Below are 23,664 nucleotides of genomic sequence, written 5' to 3'. Positions count from 1 at the left end.
CTTCCCATCTGGGCCCCCAGTGGACCATCTCTGGACGCTCTGCACAGAGAAAGGAGATGGAGAATAAGTCAGCCCAAGGAAGGGAGGGGACGCGGAGCTCAGCCATGGACGTGTGGGGATAGGCTGTGATTAATGACATGCATCTCTCTTGCCTGGCAGAGTTAAGTTTTTCATTTAGCCCTAAGTGACCCCTGCCACTCGGAAATGTAATTGCTTCACTTGCCAAACTGAAACAGATTCACTACTGAGTTTGGAAAATGAGACAACCTGATGGCGAAGCTGCCTCCTTCACCTGGGACAGTCAGGGAGTCAGCAGCACTGAAGGCCACGGAGGAGGGAGGAGATGTTGATCCCCAGGTTGCCCTCCCTACCTTCCTGCTCAGGTACTGGCTCTGATGGGCCCCGACCCAGCCCCACCCGGGGGCTGAGATGCAAAATGCTGCAGACTTCCTTCCTTGACTGGGATCCTTGCCTGACATTTGGTCTCTGATTTATGGTCAAAGTGACTCTCTTTACTGCAAGAGTGACTAGTAATGTATTCATTTGCTTAAACATGAAAGTGAAAATTGGGGGATTTAGCTTCAATAGGTTTGACTAATTTACCCTTCAACGTGGTTACACCCAGTTTTCATCGCGCCGGCTGGGTATGAGTGTACAAGTTCCATATGCTCTGTGTCATCAAACACACACATTATCTTCAGGCTGATGAGCGGGAAGAAATATCTCACTTTGCTTTCATCGGCATTTCCCTGATCACGAGTTGATCAGCTTCTCATATTTTGATTGGACATTTTTGTTTCCTCTTCTTTGAGTTGCTTGCTTATATCCTTTGCCCATGGTTTCTATTTTTATAGTCCTTTTGTATTGATTTTAGGAATTCTTTATATTTGATGGCTTTAAGTCCTTTGCTGGATATTTATGATATTTCTCCTGGTTTGTCCCTTGATTTTAATTTTCCTTGTGGTCTCTATTAGGAAACTGGAGTTTTAAATTCTGATGTAGTCAAATTGATCAGTCTTTTCCCTTTTTTTTTTTTTTTAAAAGACCTGGCATTTTTTTTTTTTTAATTCTTTATTTTATTTATTTATTTTTGGCTGTGTTGGGTCTTTGTTTCTGTGCAAGGGCTTTCTCCAGTTGCGGCAAGCGGGGGCCACTCTTCATCGCGGTGCGCGGGCCTCTCACTATCGCGGCCTCTCTTGTTGCGGAGCACAGGCTCCAGACGCGCAGGCTCCGTAGTTGTGGCTCACGGGCCCAGTTGCTCCAAGGCACGTGGGATCTTCCCAGACCAGGGCTCGAACCCGTGTCCCCTGCATTGGCGGGCAGATTCTCAACCACTGCGTCACCAGGGAAGCCCAGTTTTTTCCCTTTTGATTTTGCTTTCTTGTGCCTTAATTATGAAGGTCTCCCATCCTCCTAGAGAGATTCCCCTATATTTTCTTGTAATATTTTTCAGATGTTGCCTAATATTGCCATTTTAACTGAGGTTATCCATCTCTCATTTTTTTTGGAAATGTTGTGAAGTGGGGATTTAACTTAATTCCCCCTCAACTATACAGCCACTAGTGCTAATACCCATCAGTGACTGGTTCTCCACCCTCCCCCTTCCTATGGCCACTGCCTGAAATGATGTCTATACACATGTACTAAATTCCACATCTACTTTGTTTTGTGTCTGGGTTGCATATTCTGTTCCATTGACGTATTTGCTGATTACTGTTCTGTTAACACGCTGAATCACAGTAGCTCCAGAATATTTGCAGTCTGAGGGCGGGCTCCACATCTTGTTCTTTTTCAACACTTTCTTGGCTCTTCCTGTGCACAGGAATTTTAGCATCAGCATTGTTTTGATGATTGTTCTTTGCTTGTTTCCTTTCCTTTCCCAGTTGAATCTTTCACCCTTTTCTCTTTTTTCCCCCCTAGTTTTGTCGCTTTGCTTACTTTGTCACCCACATTTCTTGTTTTCCTTTGTTTTCTTTGGGGAGGTGAATAGAGCCCTGGAGGGGAAATCAGGGAATATGAGTTTTAACGCGAGTTCTGTCACGAGCGAGCTGTGTAACCTTGGGCAAGTGGTGCCTCCTCTCTGGGTTTTAGTGTCTTTTTCTATAAAACGAGGGAGTGGACAAGTTCTGCTCTTCTTTCACAGGGCAGCCCATTCTTCCAAGTGACTCAGCTCTACTCATCAACGTAGGACGTAGCAAAGCCCTCCTTTCTCTCTCTGCAGCCCCCCACCCCAACCTTCCCCTCCGAACCGCCTGCACCTGTACCCCCCCCGCCCCCCTCATTCAGGTGTGTGATGACCAGGTGCTGCTGACCAAGATGCTTGGACTCAGTATTTCCAGGCTGCTCCTCAGCAGAACAAAGAAAGGGAGCATCTGGGGCTGCCACAGAGAGGCTGAACTGGCTCCCCTTTCCCGGAGTCCCACTTGAAGACACAGAGGGCCTCGCTGCCCTGCTCACCTGGGGAGGATTGGCTGACAACTTGCTGCCCACGTAACCACCACCTGTCGGCCACGAAGCCTCCATCTTCAACCTTGCAAATGGCTGGGTTGTATTTGCCTTGTCCGGCTGCTGTGTTTGCGTTTCTAACTGTAATGGTCACAGTTAGAGAGTTAATGAGGCAATAGATGCTCTTCTGGGTAATTAAACGCTCAGTGAAGGTGAAGCATTAGCTCAGGCTGTCTGCATCCTCATTTGTCTGGAGGGAATGCTAGTGGGCCACCCTACTCACGTGAATTTTCTAAGGTCGTGCGGGAAGCTCTGTTCCATTCACCTGGGACGCGATGTACCCTCTTCAGACATTTAAAAGAGCGTGTGTGTGGCCACTGTGGCTTGATGATTTGGTCTAAAGTTCTAGAAATTCTTGGAGGGCAGGATGGTTCACATCTGTACCCCCCATTGGAACATTTTTAATTTTTATATTTTTTTATACAATTTTAAATGTTACACTCCATTTATAGTTATTACAGAATATTGACTATATTCCCCGTGCTGTACAATACATCCTTGTAGCCTGTCTTACACCCAGTAGTTTGTGCCTCCCCTCCCCCACCCCTATGTTGCCCCTCCCCCACTCTCCCCACTGGTAACCACTAGTTTGTTCTCTATATCTGTGTCTGCTTCTTTTTTGTTATATTCACTACTTTGTTGTATTTTTTAGATTCCACATATAAGTGATATCATACAGTATTTGTCTTTCTCTGTCTGACGTACTTCACTGAGCATAATACCCTCCAAGTCCATCCATGGTGCTGCAAATGGCAAAATTTCGTTCTTCTTTTTTTTTTAACTTTTTTTTTTAAACATCTTTATTGGAGTATAATTGCTTTACAATGGTATGTTAATTTCTGCTTTTATAACAAAGTGAATCAGCTATACATATACATATATCCCCATGTAACCTCCCTCTTGCGTCTCCCTCCCACCCTCCCTATCCCACCCCTGATCTCCCTGTGCTGTGCGGCTGCTTCCCACTAGCTATCTATTTTACATTTGGTAGTGTATATATGTCCATGCCACTCTCTCACTTCGTCCCAGCTTACCCTTCCCCCTCCCTGTGTCCTCAAGTCCATCCTCTAGTAGGTCTGTGTCTTTATTCCCGTCCTGCCCCTAGGTTCGTCATGACCTTTTTTTTTTTTTTAGATTCCATATGTATGTGTTAGCATATGATATTTGTTTTTCTCTTTCTGACTTACTTCACTCTGTATGACAGACTCTAGATCCATCCACCTCACTACAAAAACTCAATTTCGTTTCTTTTTATGGCTGAGTAATATTGCATTGTATATATGTGCCACATCTTCTTTATCCATTCATCTGTTGATGGACATCGGTCTTCTTTATGGCTGAGTAATATTCCATTGTGTATATATGTGTATATATATATATATATATATATCTTGTCTTCTTTATCCATTCTGTTGGTGGACTTGGAAATTGACCCCGGAAGCAAGAAACTGCCTCACCCAAGGTTGTATGTCCTACCGGGGTGATTCACTGCCACGGATTGCTGGTGCCCGTACACAAAGGCCTGGCCCCCGCCTAAACTCAAGACAACTCGCAAAGCTCCCCAGCCCAGTGGAGCCTCAGCTGCCACTGCTTTGCCGGCCGGCTCCTCCCTTGGCCCAGTCTCGCCGTCCTCATCTCCTCACGGGTGTGTCTCCAAGAACATTCACCCAAACCTGCATGTAGCTCTCTGCCTCAGAGTCTGTCTGGGGACCCTGACTTCAGACACACAGAGGATACACACACTGCATTGTCAGCCTGGGTACCAGCGCCTTCTCTGGGGTCAGGTGTTCCCGTGCCTCCACCTCCTTCATGTGGGGTCTGACCCAGAGCGCTCACGCAGTGTTCATCAAATGAATGAATGAATGAAAACAAAGTGTGGTGGATGAGATGGGAGAAGTTTGGAATTATGTTCGGGCATATCAAAGTGAAAAACAGGAAAAATTCACAAAAAGTCACTTTTAAGGCAGTTTCTGAGAGAGCATGGAAAATGACTCCGGGGAGTGTATGTTGAGATGGTACAACTTTTACTATATTGCCCAGTGGGCATTTTTGTTATCTTTTCAGCAAAACGACTTCAGATTTGGCAGGTGGGTGGTGGGACTTGAAGTGGCCGGCAGCCTGGGACCTGAAGGGGTGCTGATGCTCTCAGCTCCTTGCTGACTCTCTCCCAGGGACCCACAGGCAGGTCACGGCTGTTCTCAGCTGAGCTGTGTCTTTATCCATCCCCCCTCCCGCCCCAGCCCTGAGCTCTGCTGACACCGGCCTTGAACTTCTGGCTCAGGTCTGTGGGCTCCTCCGTACCCCTCCCACCAGGCGGGTCTGCTGGCTGCCAGGCTTCCAGCCAGGGACTTTGCACTTGGCTTTTCTTCTCTCAACCTTGAAGCCACCCTAAGAGGCTGTTCCTGTCCTTCAAGAATCCAGTCTGCGGTGAGCTCACGACAGTCCCAAGGGCAGGAATCTGGCCTAGCTGTTCTTCTTTGCCCTGCAGCAAAGAGTAATTATTACTGGGATTTTTCCACTTTTGTTGACCTTTTCCATGGTCACAAGGGGTTCGATTTTTTGCTAGACATTTTGTTCTTCCTTCACTCAGGCTCTTTTCAGATACAATCGTTGTCCAACACTTGGACTGGAATGTCCCGGAGAGGCAATAGTAATAAATTAACGTTTACTGAGTGCTGCTGATATGATGAGCTAAGGCTTAGGTTATACACACATCCCAACACTCCTAGGAGATGCAGCCCAGGGAGGGTAAGTAGCTTGTCCAGTTTACTGCAGATGAAGGAAAGTTTCGGGAAGCTGCCCAAGGTAATACAACGAGTCAGGGATGGGATTTGAGCCCAGCAGTCTGGCTCTACAGGCCACCCACTGGGGTACCCCTAGATGGGACTGCTCTGCTGAATAGTGTGACAATTTTCAAAGAGCCCCAGGTCACTTGGGTTATAATCTCAGCTCTGTTTTGGACTTTCTGGGTGAGCTCCGGAGAATCACCCAGCTCTTCTGGGCCTTAGTGAAACAAGAGTGCTTCTCTGGGTCACCTTGAGGATTCACGCTGGCTGGGTGATTCTAAAAACCCTCTTTCTTCTTTCCTCCACCAGTTAAAATCTTCCTCTCCTAGCCCATCTTCCCATTCTTGACATAGAACACCGGTGGTATTTGGGGAGAAAGGATAGTTTCCTGGTACAAAGAAAACTTCAATGCCTACTCCCTTTCAGGGAAGAGGTGAACAGCTGGTTTGCTACTGGTGCCAACTCTTGAAATATGCTTATTACAAGTATGGGTGCCCCTGATCAGCAAAGAAACTCTATGGTTCCAGGCAGCATCAGAAGGTTGTTCATAAGTGTTATTCTCTCATGAGCTACGGGAATTAATAGGGAACTTGATATCATTTAACGGCCTCTCCAAGGACAAGACAGTTGATTGTTGCTATTTTAGTTTCTTCCTGGTGTCGGATAATATTAACTAGTTAACATCTGACATCCTAAGTCTTTGTACTGCACTTAAAATTTCCTTTAAGGGACAATCAAACAAAGAGGGTCACAGAGTTTCAGCTTGTTGGCTGTGGAATGTGATTTAGCCACCAGAGTGGCCAGATGACGGCAGCATGACATCTGTCTCAGCTGGCCTGTGGCCCAAACAGAAAGGAGCGATAGTCTTGGCCTAAGAACCTGTTTTCCCTTATAAAAGGTAAATATCTTATGGGTAACATACCAAGGTGGTATTCATGAGTTGTTCCCACCAGTATGGAGTTATACAATTCTTAATTGAGAAACTGTAATTTAAGAGCAGCTTTTCCTAGAGGGAGCAAGTGAATTTCTCATTTCTCATTTCTCATTTCTCTTTCTGGCAAAAGTGCTTAAAAATATCCAGTACCCAATATCTCCCCTCCCTTTCCATCCTCTTTTAAGTCCACTCCCATGGAGCTTTCTCCTCCTCAACCCCGTGAAATCCTTCTTCTCAAGGACACTAGCAACCTCCATGCTGTCAAATCTCACTGTCCATTCTCTCTCCTGCTTTGCCTGACCTGTCAGCACCACTGACCTTCTGGGGGTCTGGATGGATTCCCCACGTGCTGGGTCGGGGGTGTGCTGTACAGAGAGGAACACTGAGCCTGGAGGATTCACCACTTTGGCAGCAAGCGGAAGGAGCCTGCTGTTTGGGGAGAGACGTTACTCCACGCTGAAAACTGCTTGCTGTGAACACGACCCTGAGAAACAGCCTTGGTAAAGAGCAGGGAGGCCACACAGTCTCAGTACACCCGGCAAGAGTATGCAGGGACACCCAGGGTCCAGGGCCGTTCGCCTTTCCCAGCAGCGTGTCCCAAAGGCCATCATTCTCCAGTTCTCAAACATCAGGTCTCCAGCCTAGCCCTGACTACTGATCATCGGCAAATATCCCATCATTAACCTACACCTTATCACGTGATGTATGTAACCAACGTGCTGATCATCTCCCATGGGGTGAGCCTGGAAGTAGCCTCCTTTAACCTCCACGGCCTCCCAGGAAGGGCAATATTTCCCAGCTCATACAGGCTACTAATTCAATCAGTGAACAGTCAGTGGTGGAGCTGAGATTCCCAGCTGGGTCTGCCTGGTTCCAGAGCCTATTGTCTTGATGCCTCTCACACTTCCCGACTCAGTATGCCGCGTTGCATGAAGTGCACACACGGGAGGAGATGAGGGAAGAGGCATGGACCAAGGATCACACGTTGAGGGACCCTGAAGAAGCCAAGAGGTGAACTTTTTACAAGAGGGACGGTGAGCATCAGGACACGAGAGCTTAGGTAGATAAAGTCTGAGATGGGGCCAGCGCCTGACTCCTCACGTAGAAAAGGCATTAGTGGTGGAAGCTCCTCGTCTTCTCTGACTACTAGACTGTCAGTCAGAGCCGGGTTTTCAGATTAGCTGATTGATAGCTTGTCCACGTCATAAGACACAGAGAACTTGAGGCAATGTCTTTCCAGAGGTGGAGGGGACGTAAGGGAACGTGGGGCTGCAGGACCGGCTGGCTGGGAGTGGAGGTGACCGAGGGAAGGAGGCTGATGATGCAGTGCTGGTCTCTGGAGTCGGGCAGACCCGGTTCAAACCCCCAGGCCATCACCTCTTAGCTCTTTGGAGAACACTTTCACATCCCAGACTCTACATCTTTCTCATTTATGAAATAGGCATTGTGATACCTGTGTCTCAGGTTTTTGCAGGAATTGAATGAGCTAAAGCACTGCCTCAGGTGTACAGATTTGAATGTGGTTGAAAAAGAGATCATTACACTTTTAACTCAAAAGTTAGCGTCATGTGGAGCAACTAAACCCATGCGCCACAGCTACTGAGCCCACGCGCCTAGAGCCTGTGCTCCCAACAAGAGAAGCCACCGCAATGAGAAGCCTGCACATAGCAATGAAGAGTAGCCCCCGCTTGCCACAACTAGAGAAAGCCTGCGTGCAGCAGTGAAGACCCAACACAGCCAAAACTAAAATAAAATAAAATAAATAAATTTATTAAAAAAAAAAAAAAGAAAGATAGCATCATGTACTCAACTTACATTCTTACTGCATTGTGTTCTTCACCTCACCCTGGATTTCATCCTATCCTGAATCTCTACTTTCTAGGGCCGGGGTCTATCGTTTTTGTGTGTGTGTTATGGACCCCTGGCAGTTTGATGAGGCCTATGGGCCCTTATCATAGTAATGTTTTTAAATCCAGAAAATAAAATAAAAATACACAGGATTGCAGAAGAAACAAATCCTATTGAAATTCAGTTGTACTGGTTTCTTATTGCTGCTGTAACAAATTAGCACAAACTCGACGGCTTAAAATCGCACACATTCGTCTTGCAGTTTTGGAGGACAAAAAACCAAAATGGGTCAGCTGCGTTCCTTCTGGAGCTTCTAGGGCAGAATGCTTCCTGGATGGTTCCAGCTTCTAGAAGCCTTCTGCCTTCTTTGGCTCCTGGCTATTTCCTCTGTCTTGAGAGCCAGCAATTGCCTCCCTCTGACCTCTGCTTCTGCTGTCACATCTCCCCTCTGACTCTGATCTCCTGCCTTCTTTTTATAGGGAGATTTGTGGTTATGTGGGGCCCACCTGAATAATCCAGGATCATCTTCCCATCTCAAGATCCTTAATTTATATCTTCAAAGGTCTTTTACTCTATAAGGAAACATCTTGTAGGTTTCTGGGATTAGGACATGGACATTTTGGGGAGGCCATTCTCTTGCCTCCACAACAGTTAACAAAACATTTTTATTATCTGGTAATACATAAGCTTCTTTACTGATGCATTAAGTAGCCAGCTCTGGTGGCAGGTCTAACAAGTACTGTGATTTCAAAACTGCCATGAGGGTAAAGGATCGGATATCTGTAGCAACTGCACTGCGGTAGGAAAACTCCTGCTTATGCTGTTGGTGAGCCCCGGGCACTGTGGAAATCGCTGTGGTTTGTTGTCTACAGTTAGAATGGCAAGGATGTTAACTTCAGTTAAAGCTCAGTGAAGACGAGGATGTGATTTTTTTGCCTTTCAAGTTCATGGACGCTCAGAACTCTGTCCCTAGGCGGTCTGCGGGCCCCAGATTAAGGAACTCTGCTCCAGAAGGCGTCTCAGAGATGAAGTGGGCCTGGCGGGTAGGGGAGCACCGGTGACAGGCCAGGCTTATCGACAGTGGGAACCGAGATGTTTGTAATTATGGTTACCAGGGGGGAAAGGGGTGGGGGAGGGATCAGTTAGGAGGTTGGGAGTAACACATACACACTATTATATATAAAATAGATAACCGACTAGGTCCTCCTGTATAGCACAGGGAACTCTACTAAATATTTTGTAATAACCTGTAAGGGAAAAGAATCTGAAAAAGAACAGATATATAACCTAATCAGTGTGCTGTACACCTGAAAGTAACACAACATTGTAAATCAACTATACTACAAGAAAAAAATTTTAAAAAATCAGGAAGTGTTTGTAGATCGCACCTAAAACCTGCCTGCTTCCAATAGCCTTTGACAAAATATCCCTTGTCACCTGACACATCGGAAGCGTTCAGTTGATTGCACCTGTTTTTCTTTCTAGACTGAGTTGCAAGGTCAGGAGCGACAGGGGAGAAGGGGGCAAAATGAAGAAGACAGTCATCACCACAGCGACATTAAGCCAGGGCTGGCCCTGACACGGCCTCTGATCCCAGAGGTGGCTGCAGCTTTGCCCTAGTGCACTGATTTTGGTGCTTTGCTGTGGCTCACTGTCTCCTCCACTTCCCGTCCTGTGAGCACCATCCAGAGCCAAAGATAGAGGTGGGACTGTTGGCCTTGTCATTGTCACCTTATGACGATGATGAAGGAGTAGGGGTGAGTGCACAGTGACAGGGTCACCTGAGCGCACCAGGCTGAGACGGGTTCAAACTCAAATGTCAGTTTCGTGTCCATATTGTCTCTGAGTTATTAAAAACCTTCATTGACATTATTCTTAATAGTTGCCTAATATTCCAGTTACGTATGTAACATAACTTAATGATTCCTCTACTATGAAAAATTTAGTTTGATTTCTGTTTTTCCTAATATAAATGGCCCTGAGCTAAACATCAAGCTTTCTCTGTATTATAGAAGACTTCTTTAACTAAAAATCCTAGAATTGGAATTACTATATTGAATGATGTAAACATGCCAATGCACTGCAAAATTGTTCTAGGAAATGATAAATGTTAATTTACATTCTTACAGTGGAGGCTTGTTTTACTCTGTCCTCATCAGCATGATGCTCATTTGTTCATTTGTGTCACGTGTTCATCATTTAACACGGGACACGGAGATCTTCTTTCCCAAACACGTCACCCCACCCCCAAATCTGAGAGCCAGGTTGTGATTCAGACCCTATTGTTAATTTGAATTTCCACTTAGGGCATTGGAACCTCTAATATTTCATATGATGAAAAATTACTTTTCCCTCCATGAAGAATGTGACAGTGACCACAAGGACATAGGACGATCCTATCATATTGGGATACCATCCTATCTTCCTTCTTCCTCTCTCCATGTCTTGGCCTCCCTCTCTTCTTTGAGCAACTTGTGTTGTTCTAAGATCGTTGATGGCTTTCACCAGTAGCCCCTTGATGTGTTGTGGGCAGTCTGGAGTTACTTTTTGGGGGTCAGCATTTGACAGTATTTGACAACATGTCTTCTTGGAACTGCTTTCCTCTCTTCTGTGATGTGAGGCCCTGCTGTTATCCTGACAGCTCGGACTTTACTCCGTGACCCCTGTGGATTTTTCCAACCCTATAAGGTGGTGCTCTCCCATCACGATCCCCCGGGCAGCCCCACCTGTCCCCAAGGCTCAGCTATGATCTTGGTGCAAAATCTGTAACTAAATCTACATTTTGTCGCTGAGCTCCAGGCCTGCTTGTTTATTAACCTAGTAGATACTTCCACCTGGATATGCTAAAGGGCCTTTAAACTCAGTATGTCCAAAATGGAAATGATTATTCCTTGGCCTCACAAACCTTCTTGCTCCTCTCCTGTGTCCTCCATGTCGCTTGATAGTACTGTTGACCCTTTAGTTCTTTAAGCTAGAAAATGAGGGTCTTTAAATCCTCACCGTGCATACCCCGTATCGCACAAACAAAGGCTTGCTGGTCTTTTTGTCTCCAAGCATCCTTCAGCTTAGCCAGAATGGCCTTCCTAAATTGGACAAGAGTTCATAATTCTCCTCTGCTGAAGATCCTTCAATAGCCACCCAACTTGCCAGGATGAAGTTAGAAATCCTTAGTTTACTTGGTGGTAACTTAGTGTCTGCTAACTCTCCAGTTTTGCTGGTTTAATAGGCAAATCCTCTCCCACAAGGACTTGCATGGCTTCAGATTGTTTTTTATTTGAGATTTGTCATCACCTTCTCCCCTGTTTCTGATGACAAATTCCTAGGGGACGAGCACTGTTCTTTACGGTTTGTGGAATTTCTAAAAGCCTCATCGGGAGCCGGGCTGCCTGAATGGAGCCCTTTGTTGCACGGTTTGCCCTGACGAGGCAGCAAAGTTGGGAGACGGGCACCCCGCAGGCCCGTCACCTCTGCCAGCCATGGCTGAGGGACCTGCCGTGAAACCCAGGTCTTTTGGGTTTCCTTGTCTGTGAAATAAGCTTGTTGATGGGAGTTTCATCTCTAGGTTTTCCTCAAACTCTTTTCTGTCTGTGGTCACAATCCTGGGCTCATGCAATGTCACGGCCACACACGAGAGGGAAGCATTGGCTAAACTGTGTTGAGAAGCCCATGTCAGCTTGACTCTACCTTGGAAGTTGATTTTGCTTTGTTTCAGCAAATAAGGGTGATGAAGATCACGGTAGAGTGAATGCATTTTATCTCTCAGAGCATGAGGGTTGCATAATGTCATTATTTGTCTTGACAGGAGGCTCCCTTAACCTTCCCAGAGGGGCACGTGAGTCAGAGGGGGTGGTGTCCACCAACCCTTCAACCCTATGAGGGATGACGCTGAAGTTCTCTTTGCAAAGCGGGCCAGGATCACTTTCCTGGAGTCCAACTGAAATCCTTCTGACTGAAATAAGCTCTTCTGATCCTGTCCCAAGTGGGGATGAATAACAGATTGGGGGACCGTATAAGAAAACCTCAAATATTTAAAATGATTCATTGCCAACATTACATCTCGGTTTATTTCAGGATGAAAATTTTCAATTTATTCAAACTCTTTTTTCCTCACAGGATGCTCTGAGTTCTGCCTTTGGCTGTGGCATAAGAATTTGCTAATAAGGATTCTGATCATGAATCCAAGGTAGAGCACGGATAGATCAGTGTCTCACTGAGGAATACTTAGAGCCACTCACATCCTTGGAGGAGCTCAACGTTTTGGAGATACCTGTTGTCTTTACCTGTGGAGAACGAAGGGCACGTTCCCTCTGCAGGCTCCAGGGGAGACCCCTTCCTGCCTCTTCCAGCTTCTGCTGGTTCCAGGGGTTCCTGGGCTTGGGGCTGCAACCCTCCCATCTCTGCCCCCATCTTCACCCTGCCTCCTCTTCTCTCTATGTCTTCCTCTTTTCTGTCTCTTATAAGGACACTTATCCTTGGATTTGGGGCCCACCTGGATAATGAAGGATGATCTCATTTCAAGATCCTTAACGTAATTACACCCGCAGAGACCCTTTACCCAAATATCTCATTTATAGGGTGAGCATATCTTTTGGGGGCCACCATTCAATCCACCCTAAGGTCTCTTCACTTTTCAGCAGGGAGCTCTTGTGTTATATCTTCTCTGAAGACTTTTATATGTGTTTTTATGTATGAGGATGGATTTATAGTCACGACCGATAATATTTCCATATGTGCCCTGCAAAACTGGATGTTGCAGAGTTTAGTGGTTCTCAGCCTCAAGTACCATCATTATTCAAATCTAAGATGTTGACAGTTGTAAGATGCACTATTGCTTTATGTGCTACCTAAGAAACAAAAAACTCTGCCTGTTAAATGATGACCTACTGTCAAGTTTAAGATGCACCTTGATTTCATTTTATGTGAAAGAATGTGCAACTAATGAAATGCAGCATAACCTATAAAAAGTCAATGTGAATCATAAACGTTTTAAACATTAGGATAAAGAATGTCTAAAGTAACAGTGGTTGTTTTGCCAGGAGAGGAAACTTCTCAGAGTAGGTATATTCAAATATCTTAGTAGATTTCCTGTAAAAGCCTGGTTAGATGGTGGTTTTGTCAAGCTTTGGGATCTATACCAATTACCTGGAGGTGCTTATTAAGTATATGGATTCCTGGTCTCACCTCCATTGATACATTGTGTATAATACAGTTACCCCAGTAATACACTATACATCACTGCATAATGCTGATGCAGGAGGTTTGGGATAGAACCCCCAAATCTGATTTTTAACAGGCAACCCTGAGATTCTGAAAGGGGTTATCTAGGAACAACTCTTGGAGGAATATGGGATCAGATTGATGCTTTTTAGTTCCAAGTATTCAAACTTTGGACCAAGACTTTTCAACAATAAAAAGGAACATATTGGTACATGCAGCAACACGGATGAGTCTCAAAAATATTTTGGTAAATGAAAAAAGAAGATAAAAGACTACACATTGTATGATTCCATTTATATGAAATTTGTGGAAGAGGCAAAACTCTTTAGACAGAAAGGAGGTTAGAGGTTGCTTAGAACTGGGGTTTGGGAGCAATAATTGCCTTCCAATGGGCACAGGGGAACTTTTGGGGGGTGTTAGAAGTGTTCTGAAACAGGATTGTGGCGATGATTGCAAAACTCTATAAATTTACTAAGAATCATTGGACTGTACATTTAGAATGAGTGAATTTCATGATATGTAAAGTATACCTCAATAACACTGATGAAAAATATCAATAAATATAGCTATTGCTATTACTATTTCTCTCATTCCACGATTGGTCTAACCTTCCTGGGCCTGAAAACCAGGAACAGTGATGGCCATAGGTGCAAGCAGCTGCCCTGCAGGCTCTGCTCTTAGTCTGGATAGGTGCTCTTGGGGTGGAGCAAAAGACCAGGGTCTCCTCAAGTCTTCAGTGTGTCTCCTGATTACGCTTTTTGGACTCTGGGCGCCTCTGCTCTTTCCACAGTTCATGGATTGTATAAGGTCTGGGGGCGGAGCAAATTTAGGATGCTGAAATCAGCTAGATTTTTGGTGTCAAAGGGGCAGTTCCATTGTCTGAAGTTGGAGTGTCTTTATTTGGGGCTGATCCCCCAGCAACTAGTACAAATTCCCTGATGTGGATTCTTAGGAAGATCTGGGTTAAGAAGGCGGGCTCCTAGACCAGCCCAAAGTCTGCATGTTAGAAAAGCCAGATTTTCAATCTGTTGGGCTCCCTTGGCCAAGGGTGTTATAAGCAACAGATAACAGAGTCAAATGCACTCAAATTCCTGATATTTTTCCATGGCATAATCCATGTGTAATCCTTGGTCTTCTAGGTCATGGTTTGGGAGGTTTACCTCTGGACAAGGGGCTTCAAGATCCAGCAATAATTACTCCTGTGTCCCTGTTTCAAAGAAGGTTGTCATTTTAGAACCAGGGCAAGATTTGAGGATATAGTCCTACAAAAGCAAATTTCAAAACTCTTAAGCTTGTTCTTACGTGCATGACCTAAAAAAAAAAAAAAAAAAATTAGGAACAGTGTTTTCCATGTAGGAGAGACTCTGTAAATATTTGCTGAACTGAATTCTAGTTACAACACTTTCTGCAGCCCCACCTTTGCCAATCCCAACGTTTAGTAAAAGTGGCCCAAATCGTGTTAGTGCTACAGAATTTTTGCATTTCCCCAGGAGCAAGTTTTAACATCTCTAGTTACACATTCAGTGGACATTCTTACACTTACATAATCCAGTGTTCTGTCCCATTTGCATGGAGTACACAAGAAGACTATATCTGACCAACAGGTAATGTTTACATAAAATGTTAAAATTGCTTAGAGAGGCTTCTATGGACACATTCCCCGAGGACGTTTCTCTTCTACAGTAATCCTCATTAGAGCATTCATGTTCACCAAGCGTGATCATCCAAAAATGTTTCTATACCATTAACTCCAACCTCCCTCTTTCAAAAATGTTGCTGACTCACAGTGAACAAAGCTGTTTGATACAGCACAATAGGACTGCTAAGAATACATCCCCTGCTTTGCCTGCACAGGTTCTGAGCCTCGCAGTTTCTCTCTTTTGGTATCACTGGATGGAAGGAAGCTCACGAAATGAGGGCTTTTATTTTTAAAATCATTCTATTTCTTACAGCTCTCTTCCAGTGTTTCCATGGCTGGTGTCCAGCTTCACAGGAGGCGGAGGGGAGGCCACAGACCAAGGGTCTCTTGGTGCAGTTATGTTTTTAAGGCTTACCATAAGGTGTGTCTGCATTTGACATGGAAACCAGATGAGATAAAGGCAAATAATAAATGGCATTCCTAGAAGTAGCAAACATTACCCCGAAAATGGCATGGGGAAGGGGTGCACCGCCTATAGAGATGTATTTAGATAACTGAGGGTCAGAAAGGGTAGACCTCTGATGAGCAAATATTTGCTGTTCTCTCTACAGGGACACGTCTCTTTTACAAATGGGTGAGGAGAAATAAAAGCAATTATTTACTTGTGGCACAAGAGAATGCTTGCTTATAACTCAAGATGTCCTCTTCTCTCCCTCCCTTCCTCTTGTCCCCTTCTTCATTCTGGAAAGCATTTCTTGTTAAGATAAATAATATGAAAATTTACCTGCTTTTGCCACTCTTAGTCAACATAGAATTGGCAGTTCCAGCTAAAACAAGAAAACAAACAAAAAAGAAATACTCTACATCAAAATAAGTAAAATTACCTCTGTTCTGAGATGACATGATCATGTGTGTAGAAATCCGTAGAGATAAAACAAAAAACGTTAGACTAATAAACAATTTCAGCAAAGGTGTAGGATACAATATCAACACAGAAAAATCAGTTACATTTCTATACCTTAACGATGAACCGTCTGAGAAGAAAATTTAAAAGCAATTCCATTTAAAATATTACAAAAAAAATACTTAGAAATAACTTAACCAAAAAGGCAAAAGAAATGTGATAAATGGAATATTGCCTGCCATATCAGTAAACAAAGGAAGTCACAGTCATCAGTGATTGCAGCCACAGCCTATGGTGAGCTGGTGAGCCCTGAGGGAACTCAGGGAGGAAACAGAATACCTGCCATCTAGCAGTCATCAGACTGCAGCCACTCCGTAAGGTGAGCCCTGAGCAAACTCAGGATGTGAAAACACAGGATACTGGTCCCAGAAGCTGAGGTGCATAGCAAAGGAGTGATTTCAGTGAGCCTAGACTCTTGCATCTTCCCATACATAGAAAAGTGCTAAATTCCTTAATTTGAGATAATCTGGTTTTTGTTAATTAACAATTATCTTTGATATTCAGACTACCTGCCCTTTGTTGCAAAACTTCTATATAACCTGGCTTCCCCCTGCTTCCTTGGAACAGTTCTCTCAGGGTTACTTGAGATGCTGTCTCCCGGGCTTGAAGTCCTAAAAATTTCTGCTGACTAAAACATAACTCTCAACTTTTAGGTTGTGAATAATTTTTTAGTTGACAAATGTATAACTAAAAATTGTTTGAAGAAAGTAAAGACACAGATATTGGAAAGACAACGATGTTCGTGAATGAAAGACTTAATATTAGGATGACAATATGAACCAAAGTGATCTACACATTCCATTGAACTTTATATATAGCCTAACATCATTGTTTTGCAGAAGTAGAAAATCTCACCCTAAAATTCATACGGAATCTCGAGGGACCCTGAATAGACAAAGCAATCTTGAAAAGAAAGAAACAAGTCTTGGAAAAGAAAAAGTAAAGTAAAAAGAGAGAACAGATTTGGGTTTCTCACAATTCCAGATTTCATAACTTACTACAAAGCTACTATCATCAAAATAGTGTGGGTAATGGCATAAAGACAGATATAAAGACCAGTGAAATAGAACAGAATACAAAAATAAACTCAAATATAGTTAATGTTGTTTGACAAGGTTGCCAAGATCATTTATGGGAAAAGTGCAGTCCTTTCAACAAACAATGCTGAGGAAACTACATATCAACGTGCAAAAGAAGGAAGTTAGACCTCTACCTTACACACACACATACACGCACACGCACACACACAGGCACGTACTGTATTTTAGATACAGAACCAAGTCTTGGTGGTCCCCCTGATCATCAGGGACTGGATCCACAAAGACACTCATTATCCCAGGTCCTTTGGTCTATTTAGGTCTGGCTGCTCTGCATGATGGTCAATCCAGCTCCAGAGGGAAAAGAGATGTTTACTGCTTTGAGGTCTCAACATCTAAATGTTGATATAAAAGAGAAAGAAGGGGGGATTTCCCTGGTGGCACAGTGGTTAAGAATCTGCCTGCCAATGCAAGGGACACAGGTTTGAGCAGCAAGAGAAAAACGACTCACATACAAGGAAAACCCTATCAGGCTATCAGCTGATTTTTCTGTAGAAACTATGTAGGCAGAAGGGTGTGGCATGATGCATTTAAAGTGCTGAAAGGGAAAACCCTACAACCTAGAATAATGGGGAATATACCCAATATTTTATAATAACTTTATATGGAGTATAATCTATAAAAATAACAAATCACTCTGTTGTACATCTGAAATAATATAATATTGTAAGTCAGCTATATTTCCATGAAAAAGATAAGGATGTTTGTTTTTCCTGATCATTAAAGTCATACACATGCAAATTACAGAAATCTGGGGGAAAAAAGGAAAGGATAGAGAATAAAGATAACCTGTAACTAGCCCATTACATTGAACGTTTGGTACATTTTCCTTCATGATTTTCCTTTACAAATGTGTGAGTTTGTATTTTATTTACAAATCAATACCCAGGGCTGTGGTGCCCAGTATGTGGTTTGAACTGCTCACTCACTCTCCAGGGAAGATCTCCGAGACCAAATCCCTGTAATCCCCCTCCTCTTCTGTGTCCCTCCTTGGGGCACAAGTCCTGATCTGATTGCTTTTCTTCCCTTCACACCCAACTCTATGTGGATGTTTCTTTACAGCCTTGGCTGTGTAAGAACCTTCCTGCTGGTCCCCAGTGTGTTTTCAGTGATAATCGCTCCATATGTAGATGTAACCTTGAAGTGCTCATGGGGGAGGTGAGTTCAGCATCCTCTTGCTCTGCCACCTGGATCTCCTCTTCAAGACAGTGGTTTTAAAACTCATTGTGTACTAAGTTTAATACCTGTGATTGTTCAGGAACAGTTTCTGCCAATTTAATTTCTTCCTTTCATGGACCATGTTTTCCTCTTTCTTTCTTTCTTTCTTTCTTTCTTTCTTTCTTTCTTTCTTTCTTTCTTTCTTTCTTTCTTTCTTTCTTTCTTTCTTTCTTTCTTTCCTTCCTTCCTTCCTTCCTTCCTTCCTTCCTTCCTTCCTTCCTTCCTTCTTTCCTTCCTTCCCTCCTTCCTTCCCTTCCTTCCTTCCATCTTTTTCTCTCTCTCTCCCTCCCTCCCTTCTTCTTCCTTCCTTCCTCTTTCTTTCTCCCTCCCTCCTTTCCTTCCTTCCTTCCTTTCTGTCTCGTATGCCGTGTGTGTGTGTGTGTGTGTGTGTGTGTGTGTGTGTATGTGTCTCTGTGTGTGTGTTTACAATTGGGCACCTGGAACAACAAGAAAATACCCACTCATTGAAGATTTGTTCCATGCCATGACTGTCCTTCACTAATTAGCTTGGTATGCTCCTAGTCTTGGGATCAGCCCAGCAGGAAAGCTAAAGGGCTACTCAGTTCTTTTCTGACTCTGCATTTTGCCTGGTATCTGTGTAGCTTTTTGATTCTCCTGAATACATGAATGCCTTACTATCCCCCAAATCCACACCCCAGTTCTACTCAGGGTTTTATGTGGTCTATGCTATGTCTCCTCCCTTAATCCCTTTTCCCTGGCATCTGTGCATATATAATCCCCCTGCAGTTGTAATGAACCATTCCAGCTGCCCTTCAGTCTAAGCTTAGGGTTAGGTGAAGCAGACACCAGTCTTTAGACAGCCCCCAAATAGGTTGTGACATTGCAAATAAGGTTTTCTATGATCATTCTGGTCTAAGGGATGTGACTGGGAGCTGAGCTGCTGTTCTTTACAGATCAAGACTGCAATGCACCAGGCAGGAGGAGGGTACAGGTGAGTAAAAGCACCATGAAATGTCCTACCACTCTGTTCCGGATTTTTCCTAATTGGGTGTTCACTTTGTTGCTCTAGGTTTTTGTTTGACTGTTTTCCAGAACACCTATGAGGTTTTATGGCAAGTTTCTGTTTTTTTCCTTATGTTTCCATGGGAGAATTCAGCACTTCCTACCTCACAATTTAGCTGACATTAATCTACATGTTAAATTTTAATTGGCTTCACAACATTCCCTTGTATCAATGTTTCACGATTTCCCTAACTCCTCCCAATTTTATTATAATTTAACTTGTTTACAGGTTGTTCTTTTATGAATAATGTTGAGCAAGATAATAAATTATATAAAGTATCATTTACATCATGACAATTTTCAGAAGTTCTCTAACTAGGTAAAAGGTATGAACAAAGATTCTGCTTGCATACAGCACACAGTAAAAACTATTAATAATTAACCTCCCGTAAGCACTTTGCTAGAATGTCTGATTTTGGTATCATTTTCAGGATTTCACCCCCATCTGTAAGCAAAATAATTTTGCTGGTGGGAAATGTCAAAAGGCAAATTTATTTTCATTTGAAGTCTTCATTCTTTATTAAGTGCTAACATTTTGAAAAATGCTTATTAGTCACTCCTTTAAGTTGTGTGATTGTGTGTGTTTGTGTGTGTGTGCTGTAATATAGTTAATTGTTTCAATTGATGTTTGGTCAAGATTGGGCTTCATAATTAGAAAAACAAAAAAGATTGGTATGTGGAGGTTTCTAGTCTTAACATATGGTCAATAATTGTTCAGCAAATCCCATGCAATAATTTACAGTAATGTAAGTGGATCCAGAATTGTAAATTTACTTATTAAAAATATGAGGTAAAATATTTCCAAGCAATTAGTGATTTATTTATCATTATACGATACTTAATATTATTCTGAAAAAAACCCCAAACAAGTTAATTACCTTCAAATATTCCTTACTCCATGGCTACTGATTTAATCATGCTCCTCCTGCAATATTTCTGCTAACATTGGACAGTACAGTTGGGGTGTTACCTTCCTGTTATTCATAGCCTGTGAGGGCAGAAGAAAAAATCAGAGTCTGCTTAGTCAGAGGAGCAACAGGCAATGGACCCCAAATGCCAGTGTCTGGAACTTAATGATGGCCACTTCGTTCCCGTTCTGGGATTTGGAACCTATGCCCCTGAGGAGGTAACAGTTGTGGGTTGGGGTTAGGGTTAGAAAAGAAAATGGATGTAACGTGAGTGGAAGCGGACTTAGGTTGTCAAGTCATTGAGTTCTTGTGCGACTCTGGGAGGGTCACTTGGTTCTACTAACCAGGCTACAACCATCCCCTATGAAAGGAGAGAAAGCATTCAGTATTCCCTCAGCATCAGGGTCTGAAGCTGTGGTCACCTACCGATTTTTCTGGGTTTCCCTCCAGTTTCCGTCTCTTTCCCAGCTTGGCAGAAGAGGTGAAACTCAGCCATCAAGAATGCTGACTGTCAGTTGTTTTGCTCTGAGGGTGATTGCAATGGTGTGGTTTCTCTGTATGCTTCATTCATTCAAGAACTCTTTCCTCTTTCCGAAAAGAAGTATTTGAGGTAAAAGGTCCTGAGATGAGGTGAATGAAAAATAATGGGAGAGAATTGCTCTTCTGCTGTGTTGTGCCTGCTAGGTGCCAGGCGAGAAATGCTCCGCCTGTGTTTTGCCTTGTTTTTCTGTTTCTGCTTGGAAACTTATTCTAATGGAATATATAATATCACTTGAGGGGATAAGCTACAGTCTTATAGGGCAAGGTTTCAATTCTTGTTTTTTTGTAATATATTTTTTTATTAAACTATAATCTTCAGTGCTTGGGTGTAAGAGGGGCAAAATGGACAATTTTCTAGACTGGAAGCTAGAAAGTTTGCTGTCCATCTTGTCTTTGGAGTATATAGTTGTATGACAAAGAACTGGTCCTTAAACTTTGAGTCTCACCTTTTTCATCTATAAAACAGAAGGAAATATTCAGAGACACTTTGGAGATTGAAGACAGGACATGTTTATTTATTTATTTATTTTAAATTAATTAATTTTTGGCTGCGTTGGGTCTTCTTTGCTTCACGTGGGCTTTCTCTAGTCGTGGCGAGTGGTGGCTTCTCTTGTTGCAGAGCACAGGGTCTAGGCGCACCGGCTGCAGTAGTTGTGGCATGCAGGCTTCAGTAGTTGTGGCACGTGGGCTTCAGTAGTTGTGGCCCACGGGCTCTAGAGCGCAGGTTCAGTAGTTGTGGTACATAGGCTTAGTTGCTCCACGGCATGTGGGAACTTCCCGGATCAGGGCTCCAACCCGTGTCCCCTGCATTGGCAGGCGGATTCTTAACCACTGCGCCATGAGGGAAGCCCCAGGGCATGTTTAATTTGCAGCGTAAAGTGGGATGAGGGGAGGGAAGTGTCCAGGCTATTCCTGAAGCTTACTGGTTAATTCCTGGGTACATCTCCGAATGCCCGTGCATTTAAGGAAAACCAGGACTAGACCCAACAAAGGGCAGTTAGACCAAGTATCTACCTCCTTGAAAAAGAAAAGATTCTGAATCACAGAAACGGAATATTATTCAGCCTTATAAAAGAAGTTATCCCGCCATTTGCAACAACATGGATGAACCCAGAGAACATTAAGCTAAGTGAGATAAGCCAGACATAGAAAGACAAATACTGCATGATATCTTTATGGGTAGAATCTTAAAAAATCAAACTCATAGAAGCAGAAAAATCAAACTCATAGAAGCATAGAGGCATGGTGACCAGAAGCTGGGGACATGGCTGGGAAAAATGTAAAGATGTTGGTCAAAGGATACAAACCTTCAGTTATAAGATGAATAAGTTCTTGAGACCTAATGTACAACATGGTGACTATAGTTAATAATAATGGGTTATATTCTTGAGATTTGCTAAGAGAGTAGATCTTAAGTGTTCTCACCACACCCAAAAGTTAGCTATGTGAGGAGATGGATCTGTTAACTAGCTTGATTGTGGTAAATCATTTCACAATAGATACTTATATGAAAACATCACTTTGCACACCTTGAATAGATACAGTTTTTATTTGGTGTATTCTGTGTGGCTACACGGGTAGACAGAGGACTCTTAGAAGTGTTCACCTGGTTTCTTGATGCTTTGTACCATGAACCTTATACCTTTGTTGACTTTGCTTAAAATATCTCACTGTATAAATCATATCCATGACTACAACTTTATGCTCAGTCTTATGAGTTCCTCCAGCAAATCACTGAAACTGGAGGTGGTCTTGGGGACCTCTGATGCCAGTGATGAACCAGTGATTGCCTGGGACTGAAGGACTTCCTGGATGTCCAACTTTAATTACTTACCAGGAACATTCAGGGAAACTGTTATGGGTTCATCACCACACATGCAGAACTAACCAAAGGCATGAAGAAAAGTTGATTCTTGGGAAGATCAAAGCTTGCGTCTTAGCAATCTCTTAATCCTGTGGGTATCCAACTACTACCTTTGTTGCTTATGTAGGTTCCTAAGAGTGAAGCTCTGGAGGTCACCAAATTTGCTATTGATGTTGGGTTCCGCCATATTGACTGTGCTCATTTGTACCAAAATGAAGAGCAGGTTGGACAGGCCATTCGCAGCAAGATTGCAGATGGCACTGTGAAGAGAGAAGACATATTCTACACTTCAAAGGTGCTGTGTGTGTTGTGTGAGTGTGCACATGTGTGCAACGTGATTGTGCACAGGTGACAATTATATAATAGGACCAGTAGTTGTTTGGTGAACTGTGCTTATTGGTACAACTTTTTTCACACATATTTGTATATTAAATCTGGTATCCAAAAAGAAAATGAGAGTGATGATGGCTTTCTCATCATTGCTGTGTTCAAATTTTAATTTTAAGGTAAAGTCACTTTACTTCTCTGAGCCTAGACCAGAGCTGTGTGATTTCATATGGGCTAATGAATCAGACAGAACTGTGATCAGATTATAGCTTTCCTTATCATCTAGGGGACTTTCTAAAATGTCTTCAAATTCTAAATCTCAGTTCTTACGTCCATCAATGAGAGAGAGCAATAGGAGAGGCAGTTTGTATATTACACAAGATCTAGCAAAAGTGGCTTGAATTATGTTCTGCTCATATTAATATGTTCAAAGCACTTTTCCTACAGTTATGTAAACAAACAGATACTAATTCCTGAGAGGACTGATTCTTTGATAGAATTAGGTTAAGTTTGTGAACTGCTTTTAAACTCTATCAAACATAATTCAGATGATGAGTATGGTAATTATTTGATAATACTCTTTATTTCTTGGATCATTTCTTTTTATTGTGAATGATGTACTGATGATAAAATCAATCAAATAATAAAGTTTACTTCAGTTGGTTAGATCAAAAATGGAACTGAAAAAGAAACAGAGTGGTTTTCCTCTGTGGTCATCTGTTTCTAATCAGGAAAAATGTCTAATTTTTAGGTGAAAGAAGAAAAACAAAATTACCTAAGGCATTAATTTAACA

The 23,664-nt window shown here is 43.0% G+C and overlaps 1 protein-coding gene across 4 annotated transcripts in view; it reads left to right on the top strand.

Annotated features, from left to right (window-relative positions):
- The first annotated feature begins 270 nt into the window (after window positions 1-270).
- Window positions 271-23,664, top strand: part of LOC137774478 (dihydrodiol dehydrogenase 3) — a 51,747-nt gene continuing 28,353 nt past the window's right edge. For 3 of the 4 annotated variants that reach the window (XM_068559583.1, XM_068559582.1, XM_068559584.1), the window contains exons 1-2: window positions 20,271-20,357; window positions 22,671-22,838. In XM_068559583.1, the coding sequence (XP_068415684.1) occupies window positions 20,274-20,357; window positions 22,671-22,838 (252 nt within the window). In that variant the 5' untranslated portion in view covers window positions 20,271-20,273. Of the gene's footprint in view, window positions 384-15,242; window positions 15,320-19,122; window positions 19,161-20,270; window positions 20,358-22,670; window positions 22,839-23,664 lie in introns of those variants that run through there. The other variant, XM_068559581.1, reaches the window with a different exon arrangement.

Source organism: Eschrichtius robustus, chromosome 1 (assembly GCF_028021215.1).
Source record: "Eschrichtius robustus isolate mEscRob2 chromosome 1, mEscRob2.pri, whole genome shotgun sequence".
NCBI lineage: Eukaryota > Metazoa > Chordata > Mammalia > Artiodactyla > Eschrichtiidae > Eschrichtius > Eschrichtius robustus.
Note: the sequence above shows the minus strand (reverse complement) of the source record. Positions and strands in the feature narration are given on the sequence as shown.